Genomic DNA, 27,838 nt, shown 5'->3' on the forward strand with positions numbered 1-27,838 from the left:
TCTTAGACCACTCGGGCAAACTGACGGGTTATAGGCAAAACAAACTCCAAGCAAAAAACGACACAACAACTTATGCACATGCATTAGCAGGACATACAATGCAGATATATTCAATATTTTAACCGACCGACCGGATAGATGGATGGATGTCTGTAAGGCCTTGAGTACGTACTGTGTACGTTTTGCAAATTTCACATTTGCTGTGTGATTGAGTGTATTCAGAGGTACTAAAATATTAGTTCTGTAGTAGACGCGGGGCGAATCAGATTTTTTGTTATTATAGTTGAATGTATTAGTCCAAGTAAAAATAAATCCCAAATAAGTAGTCGCTCATCAGAGAGCCGAGCAAACTAAGCACTTAGTTACTAAAGCAGCTTTTCGCTCCGTGGCTACGTAGAGCCTGCGATCCCGACCTCTGTGCACCAGATACGCAGACTCTTCGAGTCAAGAACTCATCTGTGCAAGGAGCTCGACAACTTTATTGCACTTGGCAGCAACAGCTGTCTATCCTCTGTGAGGATGGGGCTGTATTGTTCAACTATCTGTCCTACGGGCAACTGGACACGTTAATTGAAGCGTATTGCTTAAAAGAGTCGCGAGGCGCACGATTGGCGGTCAAAAGGTAGGATATGGTGATATGGCATCTGATGCGTTAACCAGCTAAGAGAATGCACCTCCAGTAAGGTCTCAACCAAAAGCGCAACCGGATCTCAAAGTGAGGTCAGTGATGTAGGCGTCCAACACTTTGGGGGCAAGGACGGAGATAATATATCTGCATCAGAGAAGATGAGATGGTCTTCAATTCGGACATACTCCAGATCGAATAACAGCGCATCCGTATATATTCTCCTAGCTAGGTAATCATGCGCGAGAACGGGTGATCGGAAGGGCATTCCCAACATGAGAAGATTCGAAGCGACATGTGCCGTGGGTGCTTATCAGCTCACACCGACCCTAGCTGTCGAACAGCGTCGTGGTTTCTGGACATGCTGCATGGGTCGAGGCATAAAACATTTACGCATTGCTTGCTTCCTTCACTCTTGGCTAAAAGGTGTAAATATTGGGCTTCCCGTGAGGTTGATCGACGACCCACTCGCGGGAAGCCTCGAGTGCCATAGGCTTAGGGTGAAATGCTCCGAAATAACTGTGTCTTTTGTATATTGTAGAGCTTTCGGTACGTGGGACTCAGCTGTTGGAGGTTGACTCTGTTTATGGGAAACTCCGATTCCACTCCTTGCATTTCTATCATCAGTGAGTCATCCCACCCTTTTTCCATCAATTACTCTTGGCCGCACATTATTTGATCATCTAGACTGCAATTGCCAGAGAATTGCTCGGGAGACTTTACTTTTGGCGGACAATTGGCTGCCATACTTTTTCTATTGGATTGCAATACTGTGATAACACCAAAATGGTACGGATGGAAGAAAAAGATGCTTACCGGGCTTTATCACATCATTCGTCACGCGACTCTTCTAGAGCACTGAGTGCAAGGAGTAGGACAGTTTGTGAAGATTCCTTCATTGAAGAGATGTCGCAGTGTGGTGACAAAAGATTTACGACACATGCTGTCCCCTGAAAGGGGGGTCTCTTGAAACTGAACCGGCTACAGGAATTGAAAATGGCATCTCAGAACCGTGGTCCTTATCGGAAAGACGGTAGATGTCATACACAGCGTCTTGAAACTGACCCGGCTCTTGGAGCCAAATATGGCGTCCTCGTCCGTGGCTTTTATCAAGAAAGAGGTCTACGTCATACACGCTCTCTTTTGTGCAAAACACAGAGCGGGGTTGTCAAGAAAGAGTATTCTCTTCTCACTTGGCGCCGACTTTCTATGTCAGAGATAGTGAATGCTTGTAATAGGCTAAATGCAGCCAGTATTCCAATGCAAACGGCAATTGATATAAAGGATATGTGCAAAACAGTCGTGTCGGCTGCATTTGTACCATGCTCTTGACGAGGTTGATGGTGATTATCAACTACTCATGAGGGACAGTGACGTCGCTAACACTGTGGTTGCTGTCCGAGCGGAATATTCTGAGATTGGTTGGTTTTACGACAGATGCTGCCTGCTCACCAGCGCCGTTCAGTCATCTGGTCACTCAGCTGAGCAGACAACCTTGTAGTTCTAAGAGTTATTCTTATAGCGTTAAAATTATACACAGTCGTGCAGATAACGGGGAGTCAGGTGTAGAGATCCATATTCACGCTTGCAAGCAGTGCTCGAGTGTTTGCGCTGCAATACTTTCTCTGCCAGTGTGAACATCTATGTTTGACTACAACGAGATTGTAATTTTGAAAAGCTATGATGAGAAGCATAGCCTGCAGGCAGTTCCCACAAAATTTAGATTTGTGGCCTTTATAGATAGGCCAGCACTTGGTCCCAAAATTGTAAGGAAGTGATCTAGCGTCGCCAACTACTTGCACAAGTACAATGCGATTTCTGCCAGCATGATCAACTCTTCGATTGTTATTTTACGAATAACAATTTATGACGCTAAGCAGCGGGTGAAAAGACGATATACTACGCGATGAAAAAGCCGCAATCTTCCCTGACTTGGGTACTCAAGTTAGAATAGCCAAATCAGCCATTCAAAGTTGGTACCACGATCACTTTATTAAAGGTTTGCAGCTTCTCTTCTCTTCTCTTCTGTACCCATTCAAACCACCTCATCATGGTGTGGTGTGTAATGGGCTAAGCTTAGCCATTACACTCAAGGTGCATTTATGTACCTGCTGTATCCATTGTGGGTATCTATTAATATAAGAATATAACAGTTTGGTGTTCCCAAATGCATACGGGTTTTCTTATAGTCACAAACATTCTGTGTGATACAGAATGCTGGTTCCTTCTTGGGGATCTGTACTGGTGACGAGACCGACGTGTCTCTGTCTCTAGAAGTGATTGGCACTTCTACTGAATACTTCCACGAAAGTTGAAATTCAAGCATTCGAGGTTCAAGCTCCGTACACCCAAGATATGGTATCAGCTGACATCTGAGGTTTAATAAGGGTGGTTCAATCCACCCTTGACTTCTGAATCAGGAACCCAAAGTTTTGTTAGTAAAACTTGTAGAAGTTCTTGAGGGGTTATTCATGTAGCTATGAACCATAACTATTTTAATTCAGTTGCGATACACTTTAAAGGACTTAAGTTGTTGTTTTTCTTTCCTCCAAAGCGGGACTGTCCTTCCCCCTCTACGCCAGAAATCGTTTCCTCGTCGCACAATCGTTTGTGTTGTGTTTGAGGGACTGTTTGTGAACAGCACCCTCTTTCATGAAACATAAGCACAGAATGCTGCATGGGGTTTATAATCACCCGTTAAATGGCCAATTGCGAACCCTTGCTGCATGTATCGATGTCTGTGGCTAGCCTTCCGTTTCCAGCGAAGTATTGAGAGCCTGTACATGTGAACTATATGTCCGGTATTTTTAACACACGTTCAGAGATATTGGCATTGATACCGTCCGAGTAAGGCAACTCTTCTCGCAGCAGATGAGGATACAGCCAAGTTGCTGCTAGTTGAAGTTTTTGACAACAACATTTGCCGTGTTTGTTGATTAAATTCAAGATTACGCCCACCAGCTAGATTAGATTTACGTTGTTCAAGGTGCTGTGTTTCAGATTAATCATGTCTCCCACTGATGATCTACCGGCTGATAGTCGGAAACGCGTTTATTGCATAGAGAAGATTATTCTATAAAGACTTGTGCGAATTGACTGATGAAACAAGTCGCTCCATTTTTTAAGTTTGCATTTTGTGACGCAGTGTGTACCGCCATAAGTTTTATTACTTTCTCAAGCAGGTTTGCAGAATTCTCGTTGTATCTAACAACACCGCGGAATGACTTCAGCCTTGCAAGGAGAATTTTATCGATTCGATGCGAATTCTAATATGAGATCGGATATACTCCGTTGCAAAAATGTAGATTTTATTTTGATAATTCGCTTGTCACGCGCTGGGTACACGAAATTATGTCCGACATCCACGATGTTCAGAGCCAACTCAATCATGCCCGAGACAGGCGAAATGCCTTCATTCATACAACGGGAAACAGATTTCATCAAGCGCGATCAACTCATTTTCCATACAGATTTCTAAAAACATAAAAGTCTACACTGCGATTACGCTACATCAGGCAGCTTGCGATCAGAGGAATGCAGAGATTGAGCTATTTCCTTGATGCCGAAGCAAATACAAACTTGTCTTCTGATTATGAGGCCTTGGTGAATTCGTAACACATCCTACTATTGCAATATAGTCAGAAATATTTAAAGATGTAGCAGGACCCTCGCCATCCCCTGTAGCTAAAGTACCCTTTTCTTTAGAGCATATATTCATCTTAGAGGCGTTAAAGATATCACAAGCTACGCAGCGCGATGGCGTCGGTCTAAGAATGCATCAGAAAGTATTTATCTCAGTTTGGAAGCAATCCGGAACTCTTGGACTGGTTAATGTGCGAGTAGACACGAAAGAGCGTATAAGAGCCAGTCAAAGATGGGACGTTATTGTTTCTAAACGCAAGGTTACCACTCATCACGTGAAACAAGGTTTTTGGGCCGTTGGGTACATCAAGGCAGTAAGTATTTAATAAAGCGGAAGGTAAGACCCAGGTTAAAATTTAGGTCTTAAAACAGGCTGATGGACGTCGGTAGTGAAGTAGTATCTGACTAGATTTTTCTAGCGTTGCCCCTTACGACATGGCTTCCTTGGGAAGGAGACAAGGTCGCTCGCGACTACTTCCGAGTGAGGACTGACCTTGATCTAGACTTGATCAGCAGCTATCTCATGTAAAAGAGCGGAGCGGTTATAGCAACAATTTCCTGCGGTGGTGAGGTGGTAAATTTCCATCCCAGACTTCACGCGCAAGCTTCATACTTCGCGAAGACCCGTATGAATTTGTGCACAAGAGCGGTTCTAGCGCATCGTGAAGCACTGGTCTACCTGAATTCATTACCATGGTATGATGATGTCGCCAGGAATCGTTGCAGCTATATTAGACAAACTGCAAATTTCAAGTCAGGCTTATCCTGTTAGCGTCGAGCTTAACGTCGCCACTAGTTTCGCAGCGGGGTGTCGCATCAATTAACGTCATAAGGCACGGCCCAAAGTTGCGTGACATATGCAGATGACAGAAAGGAAAGCAGCAAATTCCTCCTTTTTCAATAAAAAGTTGGGCGTATGTCCCCCGATGAGGACTCGGGAGGGGGCTCTACGACCATGTTTATTAAGAAAACACCGGTATCCCCATCGAGTATGGATTCACAGTGGTCGGTAAAGACAACCCCGACTTATCAAAGGATTACTCATGCACGTCATGTTGTGTAGGAGGGTAAATTTCCGACGCAAATACACATCTAAAAAGAGCACTATAAATAAAGTACTATAACGGATTTTCCCGATTAGAGTCCTGTCCCGAATAGAGCCCTCAAAATTACAATATCCACTACCCCGCTATAATGATTTCAGATGACCGGGGAATAAATCCCCACGCACAACGCCTCGATCCATCATGGACCCAAACACGCGGTAGCGAGCCCGTGTCGGAGGTAACTTCTCTAGAATTGTTAAGAATGTTTTTTTTTGTATTCATTTTGAGTTTGTGACGTACTTCGAAAACCAAAATCGCTATTTTCACATTGTCATTAATATATTCTGTCTTTCTGAAAAAAATTCGGATTTTTGGGCTTGAGTCCGGTACTAATAAATGGAAGACCGGACTCTAATCGGGAAAATCCGTTAGTATATCCTAGCGCTGTGGGCATTCACTTAAGCGCAATTTCGTAAATAGACAGAAGAGATGAGAACTTTAACATGTGCTATATCCTACTGTAGAGGGTGTAATATGTACATATTATACGTGCACCTCAAATTTCTGTTCCCCATAGTATTGGAGCTAATAAGGCTCAAGAAAAGTTCCAAGATGCACGTGAGATCGGCTCCGCATCACTATATACATATTGTATTATTCATGGATAAAGTAAACCGCATATATTTGTATGAGTCGAATATGACACGTCGTTAGTGTATGTCGCTCTCAAAATGAACGAGCACAGCGAAGTCATGATAAAAGCAGTGCTAACCCCAAGTTAGGCTGGTTTAATCTGCTTAATCAGACATCAAGAATCACTCATTAACGTTTTTCTTACGTCTCATATTGCAACGACCAACAAGGATCTCAGGCATTAACAGCCCCCTCAAAATAGTATTTACTGGTGTAGGGCGTTTCGCTGGCACTCGCTAGTGCGATAATAGTAGCTAACGCGCGGTACCTTGTAGATAAGATGCTTTCATCATTTGTAATTTATTTCATCAAAAGGTTTCTACGTGTGTCTACACGTTGCAACTCTTGCTCCTGCTCGGATTAGCGCCTGCGTACAACACGCCCGCACGATGACCTGAGCATTGGCACGGCTATTTGCAATAGAATATGTTTGAAAAACACATCCTAGGCAAAATCAATCTTCTTTGTGCAAGACTATAACACGGAATCATCGTTTGCGCAAATAAAAAAATATTTGACTAAATTCTGAACGTAAAATGCAATATATCTTGATTACAAAAACTTGAATCATGTTGCCGCAAAAAATTATAGTTTCAAAACAACATTGATAATTCTGCATCTAATTACCAGGAATATCTAGATTCAGCAGATATCAATCGCAGCTTCACAAGACAACCTGATTCGCAATTTTGTAAGAAAACCGATTAAAGAGAGCTGCTAACTTGTATTAACGTTTGTAAACGTGAAGAAAAATTTCCAGTGGATGTGATGAGAAATTAAAAAACAAAGATCGGATTCTTTCTCTTCACTTCTCTTCTCTGCTTTAGCCAATTTGGCTAACTTTCGTATGCACAAGTAGTCTAACCCAGGGTTCTCGAAGTTGAAAATTTGGAGTAGCGTTTGTCGCGGAGTACAATGGTGCGGTATGCATTTCACCGCAAAGTCCGATTGTTATATGTCGAATGAACGAGGTTGTAAATTTATGTATCCATGAACCAAGGGGCCGACCATGCCCCAATTTTGATATGTTGGTCTTTGAGATCAAATAATATGTTTGATTCGAGGAACAGAATCGTAAATAGTTAATTTATTGGGCTTACTTTTAGCCGTGAGATATTGGAATCACAGAATACGTATTTTTGATTAATATTCGTCGCATTTGCGCGGCCGTATTCTCTCTGCAGTCAACAGTGACTTACCATCGAAGGCATCCGGTTTACTGTAATAATATTTCACAAAGTGCTACCAGGCTGTACGAGAAAGTGAGACGAAAATGTTGGTCAAGCATCCAATTTACTAAGGATGTTAAATGCTGAGCTATAATAGAGTAACTGGCTAACGAGTAGAAACCTAACTTTTTATCAAATAGATATAGTTTTACAAAATTAATGCCTGTTCGTTCACTCACTCAGGGTCATCTTTGCTTGCGAGTGAGGAATCATCAAATTCATTTAGATTTGTTTGTACTTGAGCGAACGCTCACGTCACTTAGTCCAATATTACGGATTAAAAGCCTCGAATGATGTCGAAGAAGATTTGTGTCCACCTACAACACGAAACAGGCTATCAGCAGTCACTGTAGAACAGTTGGGACGACATTCCTAGTCGTTTCCTCATATCAAAACTTGACTCGCGGAAGAGTAATGCAAGAAGAGCACCCGAGCTTGTATTTTAGCAAGTACAATAGTCGCAGCAGCTTTTGATTCAGTCGATTCGGCCAAAACCGACGTGATGATAGAGCTGATCGACCCAAACATGCTTGTCGCGCTGCAGCGCCCTTCTTGGACAGTGTCTTCTGCTCAATCTTGAGCAAAATATGTGTTCAAATTTTGCTTCAAGGCGTTCTAATTCCGCAAAAAACAATCTCCTAAGATATCGATATGTACTCAGGCGCGATAAAAACCGCACACTTTGACGGGAATGCGCAAGTTCACTTTATTCAAATTGTGTACAAAAAAGCAGGCACGTGACTCACTCGTGTACAGCTTTCCAGTCTGCTTCAATCAAGCAGGCGTCAAGCCAAAATGTCATATGATTGCTGACACCGCAAAACACAAACTATAACATAGACATCGTAATGTGTACTCATCATGTAAAGATGATCGTTTTGTAACTAGTCATATTCAATTTTTCATTTCAACTGCTACAGCTTCTAATCAATTCTCGAGCTCAAAACAAGACTGAATCCACTCATTTATGCTAATTTCGCTGTGATGCAAGATTCCTACTACTTCTCTTGATACGATAAAGCAAGGGGTGCGCCAAATCAAAATCTGCAACGGAATCAGGACAATCTTGACAAAATAGGACCTTAATTTCGTTTGCGCTTGCAAAGTAAAAATATCTCATCTCCTCGATCCAGATATTTAGTGTACCTCTGGTATACTCGCCGGGTCACTAACCGCTTTTCATGAAAAAATCCATTAAACGATTATCGAAGAATATCGACAGCGAATGGCCGTTCCGTTTCTGGCTTTCGTGACTTATGTCAATGATGACAGCACTTCAACTCTCTCACACAGTCCAAGCGTGAGCATAATATGTCTGGTTTCAGTTTTTTAAGTTACTCTCGGAGCTACGAGATCTTACTGTTTGACTCGAGGCACACAGCTGCTGTTAAGTAGACAGTAACTAAGATTCAGGAGGCGGTTCGGATGTTAACTCAATGTATGGGGGGTTGTGTTGAAGTAAGTCGTATTACCAAAATCACGGTACGTCTTCAATGTGCCCACATAAGACACATGATGTGCTTACATAAGCAAAAAAATATATTATAACCCAATCCCTTTCTTGTACGAAAGTACAACCACCTATATAGCAAGGGCGCAACTTAATTTCAAAGGCTACAGACACATCATGTGATAGTAGGCTAACAGCGATCAATATAAGATTTCGGGCGCTACGCATTCACGAGCCTTTGGCACCGGTATGTTGTTTTTTATACATTTATCTGTCAGCCAAGTATCGCACACTTGGTCCATGAAAACAACATTTCTTGTCATACGGTCGTTCAACTTACTACAAAAAAATCGCCGGACTCATCTCAACAAGTCAAATCGTATCCTCAGCCTTTTCGTACCTAAGACTGGAGTGCATCAAGAGACGTGGGATCTGACTAAATCATTGGCATCAAAGTTGTAACGCCTGTAGAGGCACATAAATATTGCGCGCAAACTCAATGTGGAAACATATGTCTGACCACAATTGAAATAAGATAGCGGTGGACATGTCAAATCTGTAAAGTCCTACACAGCTTTGCTATTTAGCTTCGATCACAATCCGAAGCAATGACCACAGGCATGCAATCGTAGCAAAAAGTGTTGTCGACGAATAACTGAGATGCATCCTCGCAGACTACCGTATTGCTGACAGCATCGAGATGAGTCAATTTGCTCAGACGTTTCAAAAGGGCACTATGCCGGCGAGACCGGGTGCGTTCTTCATAATAAAATGGTCGTATTTGCCAATACCTCGTCAAACGCTGGAATTGGCCAGAAGTACTGACCCACAGGACATGAATCTCACCTATTGAAACGTTTCACATAAGCACACCGTGTATACAACTTATACATGTTGGACCTCGCTCATTGCACGATATGGATTTGGGGTGGTCAAGGTCATGTTAATCGTGAATTGATCCGTACTTATAAATTTGATCGAAGGTACCACCCCACGGATAGTCGGTTCAGTGATACCAATAGCATTGGATGCAGAGAAGATGTGCGGGCGTGAAATTGATAGCTTTAATGAAGGTGTACTTAAATTTCAAAACCTATTGATTATCGAAGCTTTAGCAACACAACATATGTTGTGTCTGACCCGAACGCTACCCTTTTGGTCTCATCTATTGGTAATGTCGCATTGTTACATGCAACAGCTTATTGAAGTGAAGTCATCTTTCATCGCAATGAGTTGACCCGGTCCACGCCTTGATACAAAAGACAACCATCGTGCTAATCTTTGTGAGGAATGTGGTGATGACATTGCTATGCGCAGGTTGGAACCGGCTTCGCACCAAGCAGATACACTCTGAATGCATTTGCTTTGCAACGTAATACGTTATAGCAATCATCTACTTGTGTTGAACAGGGTAGATGTCTAAAGCCGATTTAAATTGATAAGACTGAAACGCGATTACGAAATTATGATTTCTTCGGGTGAAGCAGTGTCTATGGCAAAGGTTGTAGTGTCAAAAACGACATAGAGTGGCCGATTCGGCCATTTTTAGTAGAGGACCCAAATCAGGGAAGATTGAGACCTTTTTCATTGCGTAGTAAATCGTCTTTTCATACTATTCCTAGTGTCACAAATCATCATTCGTAAAAGAACAAGCGAAGAGTCGATCACGTTCGTAGAATTTGCATTATACTTGCGCAAGTAGTTGGCGACGCTAAATCCCTTCCTTAATTTTTCTTTGGGACAGTATGCTGGTCAAGCTATAAAGATCATAAATTTAAATTTTGCGGGACGGCCTGCAGATTATGCTTTTCATCATAGCTATTCAAAGTTACAATCTCGTTGTAGCTAAACATAGTTATCCACACTGGCAGACAATGTATTGCAGCGCATACACTAGAAGAGAAGAGAAGAGTTCGCGTACACTTGAGCCAGATCCCGATTCGGCTTGAGAAAGCCCACATGTGGGTGCGCATCATTATTGGAAGGTGTAGCGTATACGCAAGGCCTCGCTTAGCCACGGCCTCGAAAGGTCTGATAAACCGTGGACGATTTTTTTCTTAAGACAGCAGAAATTGCGTGTAAAGAAAGGTTTTTAGTATTTAAGAAAACCAGGTCTCCGACCTCAGAGTTTTTAACATTTCCTCTACCTGATATTCCTTCTACATATCTTGGCTTTCAGACATCGCATCGCGAACATGTAGTAAGACGCTCAGTCTGGTAGACAGGAAGTCATCGACTTCTTCACACGCATTGAGAGGGCTAACTTCAGCTAGCCGCTCGGCTATTCCTCCCCCACCAAGCCCTATATTATGGATGGAGGCGTTAGCGGGAGGCGAGGATTAATAAGACTTTTTACGTAGAACGACGAGACGAATGCACTGCATTGTTTAGCACGAACTCTACGAGTAGCAGCATAGCGCTCCAGCGCCTCGGAGTCTCAGCGCAGATACTGCGAAGGACGTCCTCAATGCCACGATTCACAAGATCAGTTTGACAATCGGTCTACGGATAGTCCGCTATTGACATATTCAGCTTGTTGTCCAGCACCTTGAAGATCGTCGGTCAAAACTTCTAAATGAAGCGTGGGTCTCTGTAGAGACAGTTGACTCTGGAAATCCATGTTACCATCCACTTACAGCGTCGCTGTACTGACATCGTCGATGGTGTCCGGGATCGCCGCAAGATGAACCATCTTGCGTAAACGGTTGACGAAGACAACGATACCCGTGTCGCCCGCCTTATCCATCGGCAGGCCAAACACAAAGTCCAAATTATGATTTGCCAACTCCTGAAGGGTATTGGTAAACTGGCCAGTGGCGCCGTCGCATTCGGAGTGTATTTTACCCTTTGACATGTGTCACTCGTGCGTACATAGGTGCTCGTCCATTTATACAGCTTGGACCACTAGAAGTCGCAACTCACAGAGCTGTAGGTCTTTTCATGACCGGAATGACCACTGCGTGGGGTGTCGTGGGCCTCATAGAGGATATGGTACTTCACATCGTCATTGTGAGGATCAAAAATTCATGGCGTAACCTTCGAGTCGGTGCTATAACATAGCAATTCCTTATTTAATGAATATCGGCGCAGCGTGCACGCAGTTGCGACGACAACTTCTTGTCCGAGTTCCCAAACTCCGTGCTCTCGTGAACGCTACGCTTATATCATCAACTGCGTACGTGGGACGGATCAAATTCGTTACTGACGACGCCACCGCCGTGACATGAGCAAACTCATAATCCGTTCTGCGTGACAACGCATCAGCCAGAGCGTTATGCATTCCTGGTTTTTGCTTCACCTTAAATTTATATTCTGCAAAGAAGGAGGGCTACCTAGCCGTCCTCTGCGATAGTTGAGGCGACTGAGTCGCAGTGCATATTGACGCATGATTTATGTAGATTTCAAAACGCTTTGATCCCAGCAGGTGAACCCTAAATTTAGTGCATACTTCATCGCAAGTTATTCTTTGTCGTGGACTGGGTGGTTCCTCTCCTCAGCCTTAAGCTGGCGAGATTCGAACGCGATCACCCGATCTCGCCCCTCGGCGTCTGCTTGCAAAACGTCACAGACGACACTAAAAGAACGGGGTCTTGCAAAACCAGTATTGATGCATGAAGGAGGCTGTCTTTGACCCAGTCAAAAGCCTCCCGATGCTCGGCGTCCCAACACCATTCCGCATTCTTCTTAAGGAGATTCTGCAATGGCCGGCCCACCTCTGCGTAGTTCTTGCTGTATTTTTACAAATAGTTGGCGAGGCCGAACCACTTGCAAAAGTCCTTTTCGTTCTTTGAAACCGGCCAGTCCACAGCGGCCTTGATCTTAGTGGGATCCGCTTGAAAGTCACGCTTCCGATGAAGCACCCAATTAGGGGATTTCTTCGGCGCTGAACATCACGGTCTGCAATAGCATACAGATTATATGTGCTTACGCACTCGAGCATCAATCTTAAATGGGCGGTTGGTTTTGCTCGTCTATCCTTCCGTGCTCTGCACGACTGTGGACGAAGATATCGTCGAAGTATGTAGATGCATACGCCCGGTGGAGCCTGAACAACTGCGTCACAAGACGATCAAATGTTGTTGGTACATTTGACAGCCCTTGGGGCATCACTGGCCACTGCCGGAGCATCCCGATCTGAGTATTCGCCGCTGTCAGCGGAAAATCACTCGCTCTCATGAGCAATTGGTAATAACCATCAACCATGTCGAGTGCGCTGTACTCTGAACAGCCAATCCTATTGTTCTAGAGACATCCTTTCTAGAAATTGGAGTCTGTGCCGTAATGGTGGCAGTATTGAGTTTATTATAAGCGTGAACGTTACGCCTCCTGCCGTTCGGTTTCTAGACAAAAAACGTGGGTGTCGGATGCGGTGACTTGCTCTACGCTCCATTCCTGAGTCGTGCATCGCACGGAAGAATGCGTCAATGACGTCACACTGCTTTTTGGGCAGGAGCATTGGCGTGTTACGCAGTATTTGGTTCCCGGAACCAGGTCGATCTCAAGATGCACACCTCGACCGGGGGTAGGACCGACAAGGGGTCTTTGGAGTGACGTCTTGAAATTCCTTTACCAAAGGATAGTACGGATCCCAGGGATTCTTCAGAATCAAAGATCCACTTCATGCGCTCAGCACCCTCTTAGTGTCTTCATCCAAAAGCGACGACGAGTTGATCTCCTCGTCCGGTCGTATATTGACCACGTCAGCTAAGTCGTAGGCCTTCATGGCACTGCCCAACGCTTTGAAGGACATTTCGTCCGGCTCAAGAAGAGCATCTATTGCAGAAAAAGCCTCAAGGATGACGTCGCTGTCTTCATACCATCGTCTACGGTAGACACACCCTGGGGCAGGGTCGACGCCCGGCGTCTTGCAGATAACATACGGCATTGCCGCTGTCTCTCCACGGAGGTTTGATGTCTCGATGAAACTAGTGGGAATAGGCACATAGTGCCGTTCAGTTTCCCCACTCCCTACTCCATCGGAGCCCTGATGCTATTAACAACATCCGACGAAGGGCTTCTAATTCTTTAGTCTTCTTCCGGTGGATAATGTGCCACTTCACGCGCATCTGAAAGGCCTTGCTCGAGATGCCTCGGAATTCGTTCGGCCATGCCAATTTGGGCATTCGCTTCGAAACGTGAGCAGTGCTCATAGGATTACGTGCCACTCCACGCGCATCTGAAGGGCCTTGCCCAAAATGCATCGCCTCGTTTGATCATGCCACTCTTTGCATGCAGCGACTGCTTTAAAAATTGGGCAGTGCTGAGTGGGTTACTTGTCATTCCATGTTTAGCCTGCGAGCCATTTTCGGAAATCCTGTCCGATACACTTTCGGTATTCGAAACTCGGATATTCCGATATCAAGCAAATTGTCCGTCCCGGTCCAGTGCCCGCGCCAAAAGCGCTTCTCCTTCCTAGCAGAGGTGGATTTTTGACTCACCAAAGATTCTGGTTTTAATACTTTACCGTCTTTCACAGGTAAATGCATATTTGTAATATAATTACATTCTTTTACTACATAATCAATTATAGCAGCGAAAGCTTCATCAGGAGACGTGAGCGTAGCGCCCAAGGTCTTCGACGTCCAATCGGTCAAAGTGTTCGAACCATACCATACCATACCAAGGATAAGGTTATACCTTTATACAAGTCTAAAACTAAGCAGCATTTCACGATGTCGAAGTCAAGAAACCTGACAACGAGGTCCACAGGGACCCTCGGCACCGTGACTCGTGTCCGCGTCGCTAAGCATACAGTGACGGTGTCACCCAACCACGCTTTAAGCGCCTCAGCATATTCCTTCAATCGTGGGGTGTCGAGCATAACTAACCGACGCCCCGGAGTCAATCAGGATCTTCCATGGCTTTTCAAAGCCCTTCAAGGTAATTTTACGAGCAGCAAACCCGGCTTGCATACACGTTCCGTAGACCGCCTCGCGTCTCCCAGTGTTGTTTTTTTTCGCGACAAAACAGAAAACTGGCGAGAAGCTAGACGTCGGTTCGATGAACCCTGACACGCCTTACGAAGGGGACAACTAGTCCGAAGATGACGGGTGTCTCCACAGACAAAACACGTCGGGTGCTCGAACGCTCTCCGGCAGCTTGGAGCTCTCTCTCCTCTTTCTCAGCATAGCTGAGATCCATTCTCGGGTCCACTTGACAGGCCTTGAGGGTGACCATTCCAACCAGGTCGTGCCGATTTAAATTTGAATTCTGCATTCAATGCCACAATTCACCGCTTTTTCAAACAAAGAAGGCTGTACACGGAAGACTTCTATTCTAGCCACGGCAGTGCGAGGACCATCTATAAGACGGTTCTAGGGGAGAGGATTGGCTGCCATCCCGGCAATGAGAGTACGCAACTATTGGACAAAGTCCACCAATTCCTCATTGACCTGTCGGTCGGCAGGAAAACGCGATCGCACACGATATGCCTGGTTAGGCGGCGAGAACACTCGCAAAGCTGCAGTATCTGCTCCGTCCAGGAGGGAAACGCCGCTTCAACCGAAGTGCCGCACGTCACTGCCCATTATCGTGCTTGACCCCCGAGCTTGGAGATGCTAGCGCCACAATCTGTTGATCGTTCTGGAGCATAGCAGATGCCATAGCCATCTCGGGCTCTCTCACCTAGTCGCTCCATTCTAGTCCTCGAAGGTCGTAACGCTCACCATGAGCAGACTTGGTCGGGGGGGGCGACCGTCGCCGACGGTGGCATCATGGACGCAGTCGACGCCAACAAGCAACATAGCATTTTCATAGCTCGTAAACGCCTCTAGGCGCGCGCCGACCGCTTCAGGTCCTTGTGAAGCGAGGTGTTGTACGCCCTCAGAGCCAAGCAGATACATTTGTTTTTACCTCCGTCCTAAATGCACTGGGACAAACAGGAGAACTGCTCCATCCTCACAGAGGGTCAGTCGTAACGACTCAGGTGTAGATTGACTAAAAGTGCTACCAAGTGTAGCGGGGCTGCCGAATCTCTTTCGCTTAGGGGAAGCTTAGATAATCGATTTTGTTTTTGAGAGTAGCCACACCATCTTGTGTGACCCCATTACATATGAAGTGACCGTTTGTGATCCTTACAGAGACCTGCCGCCAACGCAATATTCTGAGTACCCAACTCGGAGACAAAAAAATCTTCTTTGAACGGTGGACAAGAATTTCTTCGGTCGCGTATGGTTCGCCTGGTTAAGCGATGGGGGGACGCTCGCGGCATCTGTCGTTTATACACTTCATGTTGTTTCAATGCTTCGCCTTTACCTTTCTCTCATTGAATTGCACATTGCGCGGCGAAATCTAGCTTGTAAACGGCTATTGATCCAGTTTAAGCATGGCCAGATCCCTAGCATCTCAGCCATGTTAGTCCAGAAAAAGAGTTATCATTTGCTTCTTCACGTAAAGGTCCTGAAACTACGTAAAGCGGCTTACCGTGAAAATTGCTTGTGCTCCCACAGATGTCTAGCTGAGACGACCATGAATGTTTCTTGCCAGCGCATTTTCGTAGAAGTTTTTCGCCTGAGTGATATTCGCTTTTTGGCCCTGGACAGCATCTTCTTTGGAAAAGTGGAAACAGAAGCTTGCAAGCTGTGATCTGTTGTGTCGAGGGCATCTTATATTCATATCATGTTCCATCTTCAACAATCTAAAGCCAGTCGTCGGAATGACGAGGAGTGCTACCTGATCCAAAGGATTCTCCACGATACTCGGCATCTTGTTCCATCTCTCTTCATCAAAGCACGTCAAAAAGAAGACATTAATCTATAATCCCACATTAGCTAACACCCAGAGGTTGGTGCCAGATGCCGCCCAGGTGCTGATCCGAGAGCCTTTATGGAACAAGAACTTCGCGCACCCTTCGTCCGTTTAAATATTAACCTAGCTTCATTGGCACCACGGATATCTGTCAACAGTTAGACATCCTGTATAATGCATAGTGTTAGGCTCGCAGCTTGTGTGACTTTTCACCCTTCTGGCTAATCGTAACCTAGGCACTCCGAATAGTGTAATGTGTACGTCCACCATAATAAATTTCGCCGATATAAACTCGAATCGGCACCCATTTTCTGAGCGTAGGTTTGAATTAAAGCTTTCGGTGCTCGGCAACTCTATGGCAACAACATAATGCTGAGCATCGCGTCAACAAGTCTCCTCTCGACTGGAACGATCCACTCTTCCCAGCTTTCATTGAAATCGTAAACAAGCTAAAGACTGCTTCAGGTATAGCGAAAGACGACGGTACTTCTCGATGGTACTTCTAGGCGTAAGAACATACGAAAGATGTAGCAGCAAACAGAATTTCATGAAGGTACACGAAGTTTAAAACTATTCTTTGCAATTATCGCTGTGGTATACACCCTATGTTATCTAAACGCTCAAAACGCAGCTATAGATGCAATTTTTAGTGTCTTACCTGATACACAGCTTTGAGTACACAAAAAATCGTGCAATTAAGCCATGAAACTAAAAAATTCGACGCTGAAAAAGACTCAAGACTCCATGTGCCCTGTATGTTGCCATGTGACTTATTATATTGCTGAAGCCCCGACTTCAGGAATTATATTCTCATCATAAGGCACCACTTCAAGCTGAGTGTCATTAAAATCAGTTCGATAATACAGAAGTTGCCTTCTGACCCGTTTGTTGTATTGTTCGTGCGTGAGTCCTCAACCAAAGGTTTTATTGTCATTAAACAATGTAGCGGCTGTCGCGCATAGTCGATAGTGCAACAGTGTAATGTGTACGTTGAACAGGCGCTACACAAAGAGCTTCCGTACAATGTAACCCAGTCGCAAGTAGTTTGTCAACAGCGCATATTTTAGTCGCCACAGGCAATATTGTATTATCGCACATGTACAAAGTGCTAGTGCTTTTGATGTTGATGTTGGACGCAATCCGCATAGAACCTTTACGTTTGAGAGATTAAATTCGACCTCAACTTCATTTCCTCAAATCTGCTGGTATCTATATAAAATTTGACGCCGTTGTAAGCGGGCAAGCTGAGCGCAACAACCAAGCGCCAATACCGACAGCGCGATGGCTACAGCAAATACAGGTGCATAACACTGCGTACCATAGCATTTCTCCACACCATCGATGGTACGAACTCCCTCTGAGTGCTGGTACACGTACGATGCCAGTGGGCTAAAAACGAGCGGGTACCCAATGCAATTAGCAAGGCTTAAGAGACCAAAGTTTTTGCCGAAGTGTTGAAGACCGAACTCTTCGCGAATAATTACAGGAAATGTGCCGAACATCACACCTTCTGAGAATCCAGCCATGGCAACCGGTAGAACTAGCCAGCTTGCTGGTACAACTAAAAAACCTCCTTGTGTAATGGCCGTGAGCAATGCCGAGAGTCCGGCAAAATAAGCGCGCGGGTATTTTGCTACAAATAGATCAGAAATCACTCCCGTCAAAAGGCGGCCAAGCGTATTCATTATGGAGAACAGAGCCACCATTGATGGAATTTGCTGCAACGGGCCACCCAGTGACTCCACAATAAACGAAACATTGGACATAACCAGTAACCCGGCACCAACGATAACCATTACCGGTATAAAGAGCATCCAAAATCGCGAGTCCATCAACAACGCAAATCCTGTAACATCTGAATGATTCTCTTGTCCGATCGAATTAATACTGACACCATTTTGGGCCTTCGAAATACTTACTGGATATTTGTTCTCTATTACTTCACAACGCTGACGGGCAAAAACGCACCATCCAAAGACGCACGCAACTAGCAGATAATTTCCCACAAAAAGAAAGTAACCCGGTACGTCGCTGCTATGAAATACTTCATGAAATATGAAGGCGAAAAATGCGCCACCACAGCTATAGGCTGACATGAGAGCTGCCATGACTTTGCCACGATTGCTATCACCGAAAAGAGACTCATTTGAAACAATTGAAGAAAAGACACAAAAGGAACTAAGTAGTCCAAACAGCATCATTGCGCAGCCAATATTTAGTGGGCTTGCGCTCTCCGGTGAAAACTTCAGCATCGCAAACAAGGCGAGATTGATGATGAGCATAGTACTGCCACTTAGAAGTACGGACGTATACGGTCCAAGTCGGTCAAACACGGCGCCTGGAATGTAGGACATGTATGTGCCCAACATGGTCATAGCAGAAACTGTAGAAATACCAGCCTGCGTAAAATGCAAAGATGATTTTAGCTGAGCATTCCACGCTGACAGTGCATAGGTTGAACCCACACCAAGCATGAGAAGCATACCGGCGAATAGGCTGCATAATCGACATAGCGTCGATGATGATAGACTCATCTACGAGGAAAATGGCAGAAATTTCTTTAATATAAATTTTGATTTTTTTGTCCGCAAATTACATGACTCCATTAGTTTTCACAATGGGATTTCATATTGCACAATTTATTTTCTCGAGATGGTCGATCTATTAAGCTCGCAAATTTTCATTCTGATAGAATGTCATTAAGCTGGTATTAAAGTTACAGCTGGGTCATGCAATAACAAGTGCACTCAACCCTCTTGTTTCGCAGACACAAAATTGTTTGCAAACAACAAGCTTTCACTATGCCATCAATTCGGCAGACATAACCGATGAGTGTAGAGTACGCCATGTCAAACTAAGTCTCCCTAATAATATTTTACAAAAATATCAAATAATTATTAGTATAGAAATGGTATTGGAGGTCCTAAGTTTGAAAATAAATCAAGATATGCCATGAGCACTTTGTACGAAGCGATAAGTGTTGGTCTCCATTGTCCATTGCCCATTGCAATTTCAAAAAGATACAACGGCCCCAGTTCATCAACCATACTTCTATCTCTTAGATCCAATCATTGATTCTTAAATCTTTTCACTCGAATCTGCAAAATTCGGATCTTACCAGAAATGCTGTCAATATATCCGTCTAAGTGTATAGTAGAGCGCAATTTTAACATGCATTGTCAGAGCAAATTCGCGGTAATTCTCAGCGAGTCGGAATTCTTCCTCGCCAGACAACAAATCTTCTTCAAAAAAGAACAGTGAAATGATATCCATTTCTGGCTTTGTATGTATTTCCAAAGAAATTGCTTTTAAATTCTGCCCAGAATTTAGACTAATCCCTGGTTGAAGATTAAGTAAACATTGCCGTCCAACTCTTTCGAGTTTCTTGCGCTGTACGGTAGGTTGTCAAGATGCTGTAGTTGTTTAAAAATACTAATCAATGAAATTTAATGTTCATTCATCCTCGCCCGACACAAGATCTGCAAGATGATCTTAACCTTTAGCAGACGTTCTTCTTTGTATTCGATCATGACATCATCATCCTCTGCATTGAGTTCGCAAATGGCCACATCTCGGTCAAATTCCATGGAGACAGTGCTTAAGTCAAAGATAGCAGCATCCATCGATGCTCGCGAAGGTCTTGAAATGGTTGTATCACGCATGAGAATCTCTGCAAATGGCGCTACTGCTGTAGTTGAATCGACCGCAACTATCTTCGGCTTTGCGTCGCTATGCATTCAAAGTAGGCATACATTTCAAAGCATCACCATCTATTCGGCGGTTATTGAAATCAACCAATATCTTCGACGACTAAAGACCCCGCTCCGCGAGTTTAGGAAGCTCCGAAACGGCAAATGTAGCCTCATCTCGAATCGTTATCTGTCATCGAATCGACTTATGCTAGACGTCTTGCGCAATCTCATGAACGGTCCAGCAGGCGTTTTTCAGTCTTTATTTTAAGGAAATGCCACTTGCTTTTGGCGCAGAGTATTATAACACGTTGGGTACACTTCAGATCAAAATATCTACGGCATTGTTTATATTCCACTTTGGAATTATCCTGCCACTAAATCAACCACCAAGTTTATGTGCAATAAATACGAAAGTGATAAGCTCCTCTAACGTACCACTGCGCCTCATGCCATATCGAAGGCGACTGAAAGCAATTGACATACCAATTCATTTTTTCACCGCATAGACGAATGCATTAAACTAATGGGGGCTACTGATTTTAGCCAGCTACTTTAAAATTCGTAACTCTCACCATCAGCAGAAGATACGCTTTTTGACCGAAGATCATCGTCAGTCATAACGTCAGTATCAGATGGTGATAGAGCGAACGAATTTGAACCACGAAAAGACTTGTCATCAAAGTCATAAGTCGAGTGAGTATTGCTGAAATCGTTTTTACTGTTGGTGGCATCTAGCTTTTGGTCAGTGACGCGAGCATTGAGATTGTCACTTGTCAGGTTTGCACCATAGCTCGAGCGAATGACACCCTCTGTGCCGTCGAAACTCGAGCTTTCAAAGCCTGATCCCAAACTTGAGCCTTCTAATCCGCTGCCAAAACTACTGCCTTCATCATAATTAAGCTTTGGATAGTCGCTCTTGCTATTAGCATTGATATTGGTATAGCTCGAGCGCTTGTTGCTAGTGCTCGCCTCGTGCTCCGATGGTGCAACTTCGCTAACAATGTCGCTCACGCTGCTCATTTTATTACTGACCCTGTTATTATTGTCGATATCGATCGAGCTCATCGTACTAGCGTAGTCGGAGCTAACATTTGACGCGGCAAATGTGACCGAGCTGTCATGAAGAACAAACTCCGAGTTGTCACTTGAATTAGAATCAGCAAGATGGTTGTTTGAAATTGCGTTTGCAGTTTGTCCTTTGGCAATCGCAGACATTGTTAACGTCTCATCCAGCGGCTCGAATGTAATGGGTTTCTGAGATCGAACAGAAGGCTCGTCTTGAGTAAAGTCAACCGTACCAATCGAAGACACGGAGCTAGGACGATCATTTTCATTTTCAGCACCCTGGTCGCCCGAGAGTATTGCGTCCAGCGTATCTTCTCGCCGGCGAGAAGGAGGCTGCTCAAACATAGTGTAATTGTCAGCTGATCCCATGCTTGACGTTTCAGACTCGCGACCATAGCCACTGAGAAGCGGATTAAAAGGAGCCTGAGCATAGTGCGCGTCTTCCGTGCCGTAGTCGTATGACGTTCCCATGGACGTTTCACTCCCAAAAGATGGCCCCCCTTGATTATCCGATCCAATTCCAAAAGTCTCGAGGTCAGGAGTGCGTCCGTATTCAAGATTGGGGTCTTCCTCGGCCAAAATCGACTCCCCATCGTCATACATAGAGTCATCCGGGAATCTAGGTTTCGATTGATGATATGGGTCCCCCCTGTTTGAATGACCAGATGCGGCAAAGTTGTTTGAGGCACCAAAAACGTTCGATGAGTTAAAGTTGTTTCCTGAGCGCTGCATGGGCGTGTCGTAGTTGTTGTAAGCATCACCTTGTCCACGACTTGAGTGAAGCGAACCGGACGATGAAACTGTTTTATTCTGACGGCTGGGACGTTCGTTAAACATGAGAGCACTGGCATTGAGACCAGGGCCACGAGAGCCATGAGCCTGGTCTACTGAGCTGTAATTATCCTTCAACCCTGAACCTTGCGCCGTCAACCGCGACTCTGGCTCTGCATTCCAGTCTAGATGCGATTTGGATTTGTTGGCAACATATGATGCCGGCAAGCCAAAGCCACTGTTTTGATAATTATTTGTTTCCTGTCCAGGTTGGCGTTTGCGGCGCCAGAAAGCCACCGATAAAATGACAGCAACAACGATTGCTACTCCACCTACAATCATAGCCACTGTAGCACCAGTCGAGAGTCCTGAACTGTCACTATCGGCCAAGCTGCTACTACTAGCTTCAACATTAGTTGTAACGAACGTAATGAAGTGATAACTTTCCTGTAAAAAGTCCTTTGGAGGCAAAATAATGTGCGCAAACACATTGCGTTCACCCACACTATTGTACGTAATTTTCTGGCGGAAATCGGCTGTGCCAGCACTAGTAAAGTTGGACGTCTCCTGGTCGACAATCTTGCGATTAGCACCGGTCCGAAAAATATCACACACGGTCGAACGGGAGCAGGAATGGATGTTTGAGTGGCCAATTTGCATAGGTAACCCCGTTGTAGGATCAGGTACTGCTGTCTGCAGCTCTGTGAGGTTAAACGCATTTTCAATCAGGTTGAGGGTGGCCGTAAAAGCGTACTCGACCTCATTCCCAACAAGAATAGGACCGGTTGTGGCTTGCTGTAGCGTAATTGTGAGTGGACATTCGATACCTGTACCCTTCTCCAGCACGTATGCGAAGTCGAGGTTAGACACTTGCATACCTTGATCCATCCAGTAGCAATACGTGGTAGTACCATCGTACTTATAGTCTGCAAAATAAAAGCATAAATTTATATATAAATGCTAAATGCACATCTATTGAGCGTACCGTAGAGCGAGGGTGCCATGCTGGCAGAAGTCAGACCGCAGGTTGCAAGTACAAGGATCGCAGCTTGCCGCCACCGCAAAGAGCTACCACGCCGGAGCTTCATGGTGGCAGACAAGCGGATGGGATGAATGAGCAGGAAGTAGAATGTGAGTTGGGCGGCCAATCGGTGCTGGCTTTTCGCGCCCATCTGGTTTTTTTGCGACGTTCGACGAAGGCTAGGGCGAATACATATGAACTTATTGGCTCAGAGCAGCGTCAATGTCAAGAAGAAATGGATCGACAGTCAGTGCCAAGATGCTTTGGAGGCTTGTGGCCCGGCAAGAGAAGATGGCGCAGATAGGCATGATACTATACTTTAATTGATATTAATCGAAGCAAGCGCTTCAGCTTGTCGTTTTATGTGGAAGGTGAGACGCTTTTACAGCTAAGGTATGTGTGAATGTCTTTTTCGGTGTCGAAAATACTTAAATTACATACGTTGCTAGAGGGATATATTTTGCAGCAGTAACTGTAAAGGTGCTAGGTATAATGGTTGGTAAAGAGCGAAACATTTTGCAAGCGTGTAGTATATCAAAGATTATACCTTATGACTCTGCTTAAATTCATCTTACAACTGCTTAAATTTTGCACGACAAAGTTTAGCCTAAGCAGGAAAAGAGGTGACAGGTTTAGGCATACATAATCGAGGACTCATATGTAAAGAGAGAACTGGCCAGGAAGCTGGTAAAGAAATGCATTTAAATAAAAAGTGTACCCTTCTAGCATGATGTAACTTACATAAAATATGAGTGAAGCCACTGGTAGAAAAGCCATGATATTTTTATGATCTGGCAGATCATGGAGTGAAGCTTGCTGACTTTAATTAGGTGCCGTCGCGGATCAGTTTTCTTGCGTGCAGGACGGCATTAAGCTTCAGTCATAGATTCCCACAGGCACCAAAACATCAAGAACTGTCCCAGCAAGAATGTTCAAGTCGCCATAAAAGCTTTTAAGTAAAGTCTGACTAGACTTAAAAATATTTTGGGCAAAAGATATTTATTTTGATATAGTCTAGCATATGCTAATAGAGTCGTTTGAAATCTTAGGCACAAATCTGGGCTTGCATTACATTTATCGGAATCAGACTGAAACTTCGACAACTTCACTCCTGGTGCAAGCGATGACATTTTGTTTGTTGGCCATGCTGTGAAAGAGCTACGTATATTGCCTTTGAGAACTGTGGCTGTCTGGTCGGCTCTGTTGCTCAAAGACGGGCTGTGCGCTTTATAATTTGCAAAACTGTGCATGACACCAACTTTTCGTGACGACCGTTCCAGATGCAATTACTACGGATCATGCATACGTCATCTGGAAAGTACTCGTTTTATGTATTACTTGAACTAAGAATCCCCACTGCATTTACAAGAGAACAGTCCAACAGGCAAATTCCTGGACATGTGGATCATACGCTTTCCCAAACTGATACGAAATGAAATAGAATGAGGTATTAGTATGAATGATGTCTGGCTAGACTGAAGTGGGCACCTAACCTTAATCCAGTAAAGTTCTACATCAACCACGACTGTAATTGAAAATTTGCTAGGCGTCAAAAATGTGTTTGGCGAAACATCAGATCCCTTTGTGGAGAAAACTCGGTACTCACGTACATCATGGCGAATTCGCACAGCACAACAGCTACTGCAGATGTGGCAGATGCCAACGACGACTCAGAATTATTTATAGCGCGTCATGTGGCTAGCAGCAAGTGCTTGATAAATTCCGCAGAGGTAAGTGATAAATTTGTCGCTGTAAAGGTGAGCAGTTGGGCGCGTCGCTGGCCCACGTAAAGGTGAAGTCAGCAGAGAGGATATGTGTAACTTCGACACTACTAAGCTTCCTTTAATGAGATAGTCTCAAAGTTAACGGCGAGAGGACAGTTGCGGAGGTCAACCAGCACCTTTCATGTTTTCGCCACGTCTTGTCACCAGATAGGCGGCTATCATTACCTAGCATGCGGTTGTTGTCAATTATGTGCTACCAGCAAGATGACTACTATTATTGGCGTAGGGTAACAACTATACGTATGTTGTAATCGACTAATTACTAAGCGGACTGTGGAGCCAAAGGGTGTATTGCTTAGTTTTTACCAACTTATTTATCACGAATAAGTTTTAGTATCCATTTTGTTATGATGTCGCGCTATCTCATTTACAGCGTCAACTTATTAAGTTTAATGTTATAAGACTAAAGGTGCTCCCGACATAGCCTCAATGCTGACGATCTAGCGCCAGTAACTGCAGCTGTCTAATTCTCGAAAAGCATATGGATCTCCATCCATCTCTCCGCTTTTGAAGAGCTGCAAAGCAAGAATTTCATTAGAGCTACATAATTACGACACAACTATCGATATTGCTGCAGCCTGCGAGCAATGTCGTTTTATGAAGCAACGCTCGAAGGCAGTATACACAATGTCGATGTCACCAAACAGTTGAGTTTTGCTGGTGCGGAGGTCTGCAAAGCACAACCGATGACTTCCAAAACATCATGATTGGAGGACTCTCTAAGTGATCAGGATTCAAAATAATCGCATGCATCAACAGAATTGAGGGCTGCGACAAGGATGTATCACTAGTACAAATCACCTTTACTAGCATCATCTTCCAGAGTTTCAAAATGAGATAGTACTTACTTTCTTGCTTACGTCGGGTGTTTTGTTGTTTTTTCAGTTGGAGAAAATTAATAAATTAAAATATTAAGTCTTCGGGTCCACTTAATCTCATATAAAAGTGAAAGGTAGCTCATTGGGAGTCTGTATGCTCCCTAAGCTTAACAATATGCTGTGCATAATTGCGCCACACCTAACTGCCGGTCATCTACAAGTTCTGCCCGTAACCGTGCTTTCTTATGTGCAAGTCGGAAGACGCTGTCATGGGAATTGCCCGTCCGTGTACAAACTGCAGCGGGACTGCCGTTGCCCTTTCGCTAAAAGAAAGCTTGGTTAAGGTCGGTGACCTTCATTCTATACTCAGAACCAGTACGAGTGTAGCGAATCGCAATCCAATTACTCCAAAAGCAATAACAAACTTAACAAGAGGCTGATTGAAACATTCGTTTAAAACGTAAACTGTGTTTTTCGGTTTTATTTTTGCGGTAAAGCTGCTTATATATCAATCTATAGGTTTTTCATTTTAACTAGTAAAACCTAATTAAATGTATAACTACTAGCAATGCAGCCTCATACTGACTTCTTGTTTAGGTGTAGCCACACCATTGTGTGGTCACACCATCCTGTGTAAACCGCACCATCGTGTGATTAGACGAACTTGTGTGACCCACACTCATGTTCCCCAAAAAGATTGTGAACACCTACAGCTCAAATTCAACTGTCGCCTCGAACGAGGCTCGCGTGTCTTAGGCACCACAACATCACCAGGACCTTCTTCACAAAAATTCTGCTCAATGAGCCCTGTGTCGATGTCACGAAGGATACCCGGCTTCGCTGGTTCCGATAACGCCCGCGGGTAAAGCCCTTCTTCGTCTCATGCACGCGGTGCAACTTCGGACAGCACGTCCGTGGCTTCAAGAGAAGCGCAGCCCAAGCTTTCAGAAACCGGGTACCGCGCGGCGCGTTTTCAGCGACAGGAAACATAGACCGATGTCTACTCCCGACCGCATCGCGCCCGCCACGGGCAATGGATAAAAATCGTCGAGGATTTGAAGAAAGTCGACTTTGAGTCGGATACTCCTTTCCCAGGATGGGAAGAAGAGGAGGACAAGGTGCCCTAGCGGTTCGTCGTGGGCCGTGCTTGAACCTTTCAGATGCCGCGTTCGATTCCCGAACTCTCGACTTCCGGGGAGGTAGTGTCACTATAAATGGCCTCGACGAAGCATGGAGGAAGCAGCTGGATGCTGTCCGTGGGGTGGCTTCCATGCACGCGCATCCACGGCTGGCCCTTTACGGCTTCCACTCGGCGGATCCTGCTACAGAAGCGAAGGATGCGATCATTCAATCCTTGCGCGTCAACGTGGTTGGGCCCCCGGCCACTACTTAATCTGAGCTTGACGAACATAAAGCTCTTTGAGCTTGCTTCTTGGTACCCCTCAAGAAATCCCAACGGATTGATATCGCACTTGAATTCCAGCTTTTAGAATGGGATAGAGAATCTCGTACTATGTTGCTACTTAGGACCGGTCGCGCAAATTAGAGCTTCTAATAGGAGGCAAGAGACCCAATTCGAGCAGTTGCTTAAATAGTTGGCGTGATATCTCCCCGTCCAAAAGATCCTGCATGAGCGATTGAAATTTGTCACTTACCTGAGAGAGAACTGTGCAGGTTTCGCAATGCTTGCGAAGCCCTTTTTGACTTGTCGAGGAGTGACGATGGGTGTCACACCATCACGATATTCTTATTGAGAATAATCTTTGAGTAAGAATAGTTTGGTCGGGAGTACCAAATAAGCCCCTGCTTCCTTACACCATCTCAGACTTGACTTCGCCTTTGGTTTCGCCTTACCAAAGTCAATGGCGACCCATTCAGCGTTTTCCATTGATCGCGTTAAGAGGTACCTAGACTTCTCTGATGAAAATTGCCCAGATTGACGGATGACGAAAGTTTTTTGCTTCTCTACAAAGTGATAAGGCTGAAGAGCCGTGGGATTTTGCCTCTGTAAGGACACAGAACTGTCCAGCTACCAGGACTTCCTGCTGAGGCCAACGATATGAAGATGTTAATGGCATCTCTACAAGGTGGTGAGGCTGTAGAGCCATGGGTTTTAGTACCTGTTATGACAAAGAGCAGTTCAGCTTCTTTAAGATTGAAGACAAAGTACCTGGCCCGGGAATCGCGGTCTGATCAAACGCGGTACGTGGTTTTTTAGACTCACAATGGGTTGTGAGGTCTTGCGAAGCCACCCCT

The 27,838-nt window shown here is 44.7% G+C and overlaps 8 protein-coding genes across 8 annotated transcripts; 3 read left to right on the forward strand and 5 right to left on the reverse strand.

Moving 5' to 3' along the window:
• Positions 1 to 1,034: 1,034 nt before the first annotated feature.
• PHALS_14153 (uncharacterized protein) lies at positions 1,035 to 1,372 on the reverse strand (the record flags this gene model as incomplete). Its single annotated transcript, XM_024729903.1, has 2 exons — positions 1,035 to 1,242; positions 1,296 to 1,372. 2 exons carry the CDS (start codon positions 1,370 to 1,372, stop codon positions 1,035 to 1,037), a joined length of 285 nt encoding a protein of 94 aa, XP_024580234.1.
• Positions 1,373 to 4,398: 3,026 nt separating this feature from the next.
• On the forward strand, positions 4,399 to 4,657 carry PHALS_14154 (uncharacterized protein; the record flags this gene model as incomplete). Its single annotated transcript, XM_024729904.1, has 2 exons — positions 4,399 to 4,581; positions 4,640 to 4,657. 2 exons carry the CDS (start codon positions 4,399 to 4,401, stop codon positions 4,655 to 4,657), a joined length of 201 nt encoding a protein of 66 aa, XP_024580235.1.
• Positions 4,658 to 7,805: 3,148 nt separating this feature from the next.
• PHALS_14155 (uncharacterized protein) lies at positions 7,806 to 8,095 on the reverse strand (the record flags this gene model as incomplete). The annotated part of the gene is made up of 3 exons (XM_024729905.1): positions 7,806 to 7,850; positions 7,917 to 8,000; positions 8,066 to 8,095. The coding sequence occupies 3 exons, from the start codon at positions 8,093 to 8,095 to the stop codon at positions 7,806 to 7,808; spliced, it is 159 nt and encodes a 52-aa protein (XP_024580236.1).
• An 8,575-nt stretch (positions 8,096 to 16,670) lies between these two features.
• On the reverse strand, positions 16,671 to 17,626 carry PHALS_14748 (uncharacterized protein). Its single transcript, XM_036407584.1, has one exon. The coding sequence runs from the start codon at positions 17,575 to 17,577 to the stop codon at positions 17,365 to 17,367; it is 213 nt and encodes a 70-aa protein (XP_036263273.1). The 5' UTR covers positions 17,578 to 17,626; the 3' UTR covers positions 16,671 to 17,364.
• On the reverse strand, positions 17,625 to 20,093 carry PHALS_14156 (major facilitator superfamily; the record flags this gene model as incomplete). The annotated part of the gene is made up of 3 exons (XM_024729907.1): positions 17,625 to 18,830; positions 18,917 to 18,927; positions 19,940 to 20,093. The coding sequence occupies 3 exons, from the start codon at positions 20,091 to 20,093 to the stop codon at positions 17,625 to 17,627; spliced, it is 1,371 nt and encodes a 456-aa protein (XP_024580238.1).
• Positions 20,094 to 20,675: 582 nt separating this feature from the next.
• PHALS_14157 (uncharacterized protein) lies at positions 20,676 to 22,963 on the reverse strand (the record flags this gene model as incomplete). Its single annotated transcript, XM_024729908.1, has 2 exons — positions 20,676 to 22,885; positions 22,945 to 22,963. The coding sequence occupies 2 exons, from the start codon at positions 22,961 to 22,963 to the stop codon at positions 20,676 to 20,678; spliced, it is 2,229 nt and encodes a 742-aa protein (XP_024580239.1).
• Positions 22,964 to 23,068: 105 nt separating this feature from the next.
• PHALS_14158 (uncharacterized protein) lies at positions 23,069 to 24,846 on the forward strand (the record flags this gene model as incomplete). Its single annotated transcript, XM_024729909.1, has 5 exons — positions 23,069 to 23,226; positions 23,320 to 23,373; positions 23,430 to 23,509; positions 24,738 to 24,772; positions 24,835 to 24,846. 5 exons carry the CDS (start codon positions 23,069 to 23,071, stop codon positions 24,844 to 24,846), a joined length of 339 nt encoding a protein of 112 aa, XP_024580240.1.
• A 2,598-nt stretch (positions 24,847 to 27,444) lies between these two features.
• On the forward strand, positions 27,445 to 27,800 carry PHALS_14159 (uncharacterized protein; the record flags this gene model as incomplete). Its single annotated transcript, XM_024729910.1, has 2 exons — positions 27,445 to 27,485; positions 27,602 to 27,800. 2 exons carry the CDS (start codon positions 27,445 to 27,447, stop codon positions 27,798 to 27,800), a joined length of 240 nt encoding a protein of 79 aa, XP_024580241.1.
• Positions 27,801 to 27,838: the final 38 nt, after the last annotated feature.

This window comes from Plasmopara halstedii (genome assembly GCF_900000015.1).
Source record: "Plasmopara halstedii genome assembly, contig: Scaffold_816, whole genome shotgun sequence".
NCBI lineage: Eukaryota > Oomycota > Peronosporomycetes > Peronosporales > Peronosporaceae > Plasmopara > Plasmopara halstedii.

What these genes read in the sequence shown, in the direction of transcription:
- PHALS_14748 (XM_036407584.1), bottom strand. Translation starts at nt 17,577, where the DNA reads ATGCGGATTGCGTCCAACATCAACATCAAAAGCACTAGCACTTTGTAC.